Consider the following 6,316-nt stretch of genomic DNA (forward strand, 5'->3'; position numbering starts at 1 on the left):
TGCTCTTGTTGCCCAGGCTGGGGTGCAATGGTGCAATCTCAGCTCACCACAACCTCTGCCTCCCAGGTTCAAGTGATTCTCCTGCCTCACTCAGCCTCCCAAGTAGCTGGGATTACAGGCATGCGCCACCACATCTGGCTAATTTTGTATTTTTAGTAGAGACGGGGTTTCTCCATGTTGGTCAGGCTGGTCTCGAACCCCCGACCTCATGTGATCTGCCCGCCTCGGCCTCCCAAAGTGCTTGGATTACAGGTGTGAGCCACCGCACCTGGCCAATTTCTCTAAATTGTAATAGACTCCTGTATGTATCTCTTCCAAAGACTCCATAAGCATCTGCCACCATTCACTCACCCTGTCTGCTGATGTGGGATGTTTCCCTTGTTCCTGATGTTTTCCTTCCATTTGAAATTCTTGGCCATCCTGGGGAAGTGACTGGTGAAACAGAGTCGGGAGAGTCACCCTGGGTGGGACCCTGGTCTCAGCCTCACCCCATCCTGCAAGGGCCCCAGCGCTCTCTTGGCATTGGCTTTTTCCCACTCACTGCACAAGCCTCAGGATGCCAGTGGGAATCACCCAGAACAGACAGGGGTCATGCCAGGGATGGCCCTTGGCCAGGAGCGAGTGCTGACTGGGTGCTGGCCTGTTAGTGTTGTCGCTGGCGAGTCACAGGGGTGTGACTGCGGTCCTGGCTGGGTCTCCGCCCCCACAGTGGGGCCGGCCCCTGGTGCTGGACATTCAGGCTGCTTCTAAACATTTCCTGGCAGATAACACCATATGGCACATCTTTGTGCCCAGAGGCTATTTTGGTTGTTTTTCATTTTTTGAGCTTTTTTTGAGACAGAGTCTTGTTCTGTCGCCCAGGCTGGAGTGCAGTGGAGTAATCTCGGCTCACTGCAACCTCCACATCCCAGGTTCAAGCTATTCTCCTGCCTCAGCCTCCAGAGTGGCTGAGATTACAGGTGCCCTCCACTATGCCCGGCTAATTTTTTGTATTTTTAGTAGAGATGGGGTTTCACCATGTTGGCCAGGCTGGTCTCGAACTCCTGACCTTGTGATTTGCCTGCCTCAGCCTCCCAAAGTGCTGGGATTACAGTCGTGAGCCACCGCGCCCAGGTATTTTTGAGCTCTTTAGAAAAAATAAAGGAGTACGAGGTTGAGGATTTGGACACTTCTGGTTTTCTAATTATAACTCTCATGGCCACTGGCCCTTCTCCTGCAGCTCATGTGGGGTCCTTGCTTTACATATTGCAGTCAGTGAAAATTCTAAGAGAAAAGCCCCCCAAATCGGTACGGTTTTGTCCTGTGAACACACGTGTACACACGCACACACACACAGTGGGCCCTGCCTGTGTGGGTATGTTTGTGTCCGAGCTGGAAAGGGCCTCTAGCTTGATGGGAGGCACGTTCTCAGCACAGTCCTTAGGGTCCTGTCCAGGCTCCAGTTGCCAGTGCCAAGCGTTTGTGCTGAGGCCTCTTCCGTTCATCATGGTGAGGACGGCCATCAGCGAGGGCCCTTGTGCTGGAGCCTCGGAATTCTCTGTCCTTCCAGGCTGGAACCAGGGCTGACATGACTTGTTTTTTCCATCCAGTCGTCATGACTGGAGCCCAGACTAGTCCTAGCTAGTCCGTCCCTTCCATGATGACTTCTTGCCAACCACAGGGAGGACACAGGGCTGGGAGTTTGCAGCGAGTACAGAGACCTACCGGCCCGATGTCACCCACAGGAAATCCGGATCCAGCAGGGCACATGTGGCCACACAGGCCACTTGTCTAGGAGGGAAACTGCCGGGGCCCTGCAGAAGATGAGGCTGCAGGCTCACGGGTGCAGAGGCGAAGCAACCTTATGGTCTCACAGTCTGTCTGTGGCCTTGGGGACAGCTGTGTGTGTGTGTGTGTGTGTGTGTGTGTGTGTGTGTGTGTGTGTGTGTGTAGCATTTCCCGTGTGCCTCCTCTGTGAAAACAGCAGCCCAAATAAATGACAGCAGATGCTGAAGTCTGAGATGGTCAGATGTTAGGGCGGGGAATGGCTGTGACCACCTGGGACCTGCCCACCTGGCTCACGAGGCTGCGGCCCGAGGTTGCCACCTCCTCAGATTTCTCCAGAGCAGCTGGAACCTGCATTGTTTTGTAAAATCTTCAGAATTCAGGTTGTCTGAAAACCCAGTGATGGTCCCACCAGTCCCGGCGTCGGCCTGATCTGCTTCCTGAGCTGGGTCCTGCTGGCTGGGTGGGAGGAGCTAAGAGCTTTCTTGCCTTTGTCCTGCTGGGCTGTGATAGGGAGATGAGCTGTGCAGCTTTGAGGCCTGGCTCCGGGACCAGGATGGGTGGGAGCCCCCAACCCTGGCTCCTGGGTGCAGAGCGTGGGTGTATCTGGGGCCAGGGCCTCTGACCCCCCATGTCACCACTGCAGATTGAGATGGCCATCCTGCGGTTCCCTTACGAGTCCTGGGGGACCCCGTTCCAGCAGCTGAAGCAGGTGGTGGAGGAGCCGTCCCCCCAGCTCCCAGCCGACCGTTTCTCCCCCGAGTTTGTGGACTTCACTGCTCAGTGGTGAGTCTTGGGTGCTGCTGAGCACCTGTCACTGCCCCTCCCTGGCCAGATCCCTGCACCTTCCTGGGCCCTGTTCCTTTTTGTTTTTGCAAATAACCCCCCAGATGACATGGCATCGAAATATGTAAGGCAGAAACAGCTGGAGCATGAGGCGCATTTGACAAAACGATGGTCCTGGTGGGAGATTTTAATATAGTTCTTCCAGAAGTGGACAAATCAGACAGACTGAAAAGAGAACAAAGTGTATGGAAGATTTGAACACAAAAAACAAGTTTGCTTTTACTGATATCTAGAACTTTGTACCAAATTAAAGAATGCCCCACAGGAGCCTTATAAAAATCATGTTTGAGAGGCTGGGTGCGGTGGCTCATGCCTGTAATCCCAGCACTTTGAGAGGCTGAGGCGGGCGGATTACAAGGTCAGGAGTTGGAGACCAGCCTGATCAACATGGGGAAACGCTGTCTCTACTAAAAATAGAAAAATTAGCCAGGCATGGTGGTGTACGCCTGTAATCCCAGCTACTCAGGAGGCTGAAGCACGAGAATCGCTTGAACCCAGGAGCCAGAGGTTGCAGTGAGCCTGAGCCGAGATCATGCGACTGCACTCCAGCATGGGCGACAGAGCGAGATTCTCTCTTAAAAAAAAAAATCATGTTTGAGGTTACAGAGGGACTAAGGAAGAAGGCAAAGTCATACAGACCAACTTCTCTGACCATAATTAAACAGAGCAAGAAATGGGTAAGGAAGAAGCGGCCGGGTGCGGTGGCTCACACCCATGGTCCCAGCACTTTTGTTGTTGACCATAATCAGCAACAGAGGAGCCCAGCAGTGTCCCTGGGCAGTCTGACCCCTTTAACTGGGGACTAACCTCTCCCAGAACCCATGATAAGGAGTTTTCTCTCCTGACTGAGGATACCGAGTATATGCTTGTTAGGCAGAACATTGCAGTCCCATTTTGGTGTTGATATGGAAATTCCTAGGTCACTATGGAGACAAGAAAACCAGGACCCCAAGAGCCAGAAACTTGCTGCGAGTCTCTAGTTTGCCCCTATGAATGCCCCTCCACCCTGGGAGAAGCCCTGGACACTCCTGTCCCTTCTTCCCTGGGTGCACGTGTCCCCTGCTGCCAGGCCTGGGGCAATCCCAGAGTGGCTTGGCTGGCCCTCGGGGGCTGGGCTTCCTTCCTACCTGCCCGCCTGGCCACAGCTGCACTCTTCTCTCCTAGCCTGAGGAAGAACCCCGCAGAGCGTATGAGCTACCTGGAGCTGATGGTGAGTACGGGCGGGAGGTGCCTGCCTTGCTCTTCGGGGCTGGCTGGGGCTGAGTGGGGCTCTGGGCAGAGGGCTACGTCCTGCACACAGATGGGTAGCTCCTCCGGCTGGCCCTGTGTTCACTCCTTTAGGTGCTCGGTCATTTGTTTGCTCCTGCATGCCTGGCTCCCTCCTCCCTCCTTCCTGCATGCCAGGCCCTGGGAAGGATACACAGGCAGTGTGTGACAGAATGGGGCAGAGGGGCCAAGGGTGGCATCAGGGAAGGCTTCATGGAGGAGGGACCATTTGAACTGAGCCTGGAAGGATGAATAAGGGTTATCTGCTGACGGAGAGGCGTCCCAAGCAGAAGGTCCAGCATGGGCAGAGGCCTGACGTGTCGGGGAAAAGGGAGGTCAGTGTGGCTGGAGAGTGACCACAAGAGAGCTGAGGAGGAGCCACAAATGCCATCGTGACTGTCATGGAGGGCCTCCTGGGGGTGGAGGTCCTAGAAGGATGAGTAGGATTTTGCCAGTCAGGAGGAACACTTGGGCTGGAGCTGGTTGGGGAGGAGTGGCCACCTCCCCCTCCCGCTACCCCCTCCATGGTGACTGTGCCTTCTGTCACCCCCAGGAGCACCCCTTCTTCACCTTGCACAAAACCAAGAAGACAGACATCGCTGCCTTCGTGAAGGAGATCCTGGGCGAAGACTCATAGGGGCTGGGCCTCGGACCCCACTCCGGCCCTCCAGAGCCCCACAGCCCCATCTGCGGGGGCAGTGCTCACCCACACCATAAGCTACTGCCATCCTGGCCCAGGGCACCTGGGAGGAACCAAGGGGCCTGTTCCCACCTGACTCTGCAGCGAGCCATTTGTCCCAAGTGCCAAAGAAGCAGACCATCAGGGCTGCCAGCCAGGCCCTTGTCGGCCCCACCAGTGCCTCTCCCTGCTGCTCCAAGGACCCGTCTCCAGCTGCTGAGATCCTGGACTGAGGGGGCCTGGATGCCCCCTGTGGATGCTGCTGCCCCTTGCACAGCAGGCCGCTGGTGCCTGGGTGAATGGGCCACTGCCTTGCCCAGCCTGGATGCCAGCCAAGTTGTATATTTTTTTAATCTCTTGACTGAATGGACTTTGCACACTTTGGCCCAGGGTGGCCACACCTCTATCCCGGCTTTGGTGCGGGGTACACAAGAGGGGATGAGCTGTGTGAATCCCCCAAGACTCCCATGAGGGAGATGCCATGAGCCGCCCAAGGCCTTCCGCTGGCACTGGCAAACGGGGCCTCTGCGGGGCACACTGGGTCACCCAGTCCTGCCTGCCACCCTAATCGGTGTCATTCACCTTTTCGTTTTTTTTTTAATTTATCCTCTGTTGATTTTTTCTTTTGCTTTATGGGTTTGGCTTGTTTTTCTTGCATGGTTTGGATCTGATCGCTTCTCCCCCACCCCATAGGGTATCAGCCTCGCCCTCTGCTCAGGCTGGGGTCCAGTGGGAGGGGCCCAAGATCTCTGCTCAGAGAAGTGCAGGGGGAGCCTTGCCGCCCACTCTCCCTGAGGACTGGCTCAGCGGGGGCTATGGGTTTGCTTTGGTGTTGTTTTTAAAAAAAGAAAATATATTTTTTTGAAAAAACGACTGCCCATCCCGGGTCCTTTCCCTGATGGGTTGGGGCAGTTACCTGGTTGCTGTTTTAATTAAAAAAAAAAAAAGAAAAGGATTAAAGGTTGTGTGAGACTCCGTATGACACCTGCGAGCCCCCCTTTTACTTGGGGAAGGTTGTGGCCCCTCGAGGGACCCTTGCCTCTGGGCCAGGGCCAGGGTGTCGTGCTTAGGGGAGGGAGGGTTGCTGACCCATCAGGCCCTTCTATATCTGAGGACACAGAGGCCCCCAGAGGGCTGTGACGAGGTAACATGCTGTGATCATCCAGGCACCAGGCCCTGTACTGATGCTGGACAGAGCAGCGAACACACAGGCCCAGCCCGCTGGTGGCGGCCACCCATCCCACTGTCCTGGAGTAGTGATGACAGCCAGGTGCACAGAGCGGCGAGCACCCCGGACACTGTGCCTGGGCTGGACACGGTGACCTCATGGAGGTTACGTGACCTCCAGTTTACAGATGGGAAAACAGACCCAGAGAGCTGACATCACTTGCCCAAAGCCACACAGCTTATAAGAGAAAAACAGACTTGGGGACAGGTGGTGGGCTCCGCAGAAGGCTCCGAGGGGAGTGGGGGCAGCCTGATGAAGGTGCCCTTGCAGTCTGGCCCTGTGACACTGGCAGCATGGCCGGGGGAAGCAGCGAATTTGCTCACATAAGCAGGTACCGTTGGGGTCAAAGTTCAGCTGATGCCCTGAAGGATTTGCGTCCACCTTGGCTGTTCATCAGTCTCAGGTTCACCCCCTCATGGGGACCAGTCAGGACCCAGGGACTCCAAGAGCTCAGCACACCGTGCCCAGGGTACCCCAAAGTCCCAGGACTGGCTCTTACCAGCTGGGAAGGAGTCGGATTCATCCCCACGCCA

At 55.8% G+C, this 6,316-nt stretch overlaps 1 protein-coding gene across 4 annotated transcripts in view; it reads left to right on the top strand.

Moving 5' to 3' along the window:
- The window catches only part of MAP2K3 (mitogen-activated protein kinase kinase 3), a 31,532-nt gene extending 26,017 nt beyond the window's left edge, over positions 1-5,515 (top strand). For all 4 annotated transcript variants that reach the window (XM_065532897.2, XM_005583146.5, XM_005583148.5 and 1 more), the window contains 3 exons: positions 2,411-2,550; positions 3,775-3,820; positions 4,430-5,515. In XM_065532897.2, the coding sequence (XP_065388969.1) occupies positions 2,411-2,550; positions 3,775-3,820; positions 4,430-4,513 (270 nt within the window). In that variant the 3' untranslated portion in view covers positions 4,514-5,515. The remainder of the gene's footprint in view (positions 1-2,410; positions 2,551-3,774; positions 3,821-4,429) is intronic.
- The last annotated feature ends 801 nt before the right edge of the window (positions 5,516-6,316 follow it).

Source organism: Macaca fascicularis, chromosome 16, assembly GCF_037993035.2.
Source record: "Macaca fascicularis isolate 582-1 chromosome 16, T2T-MFA8v1.1".
Lineage (NCBI taxonomy): Eukaryota > Metazoa > Chordata > Mammalia > Primates > Cercopithecidae > Macaca > Macaca fascicularis.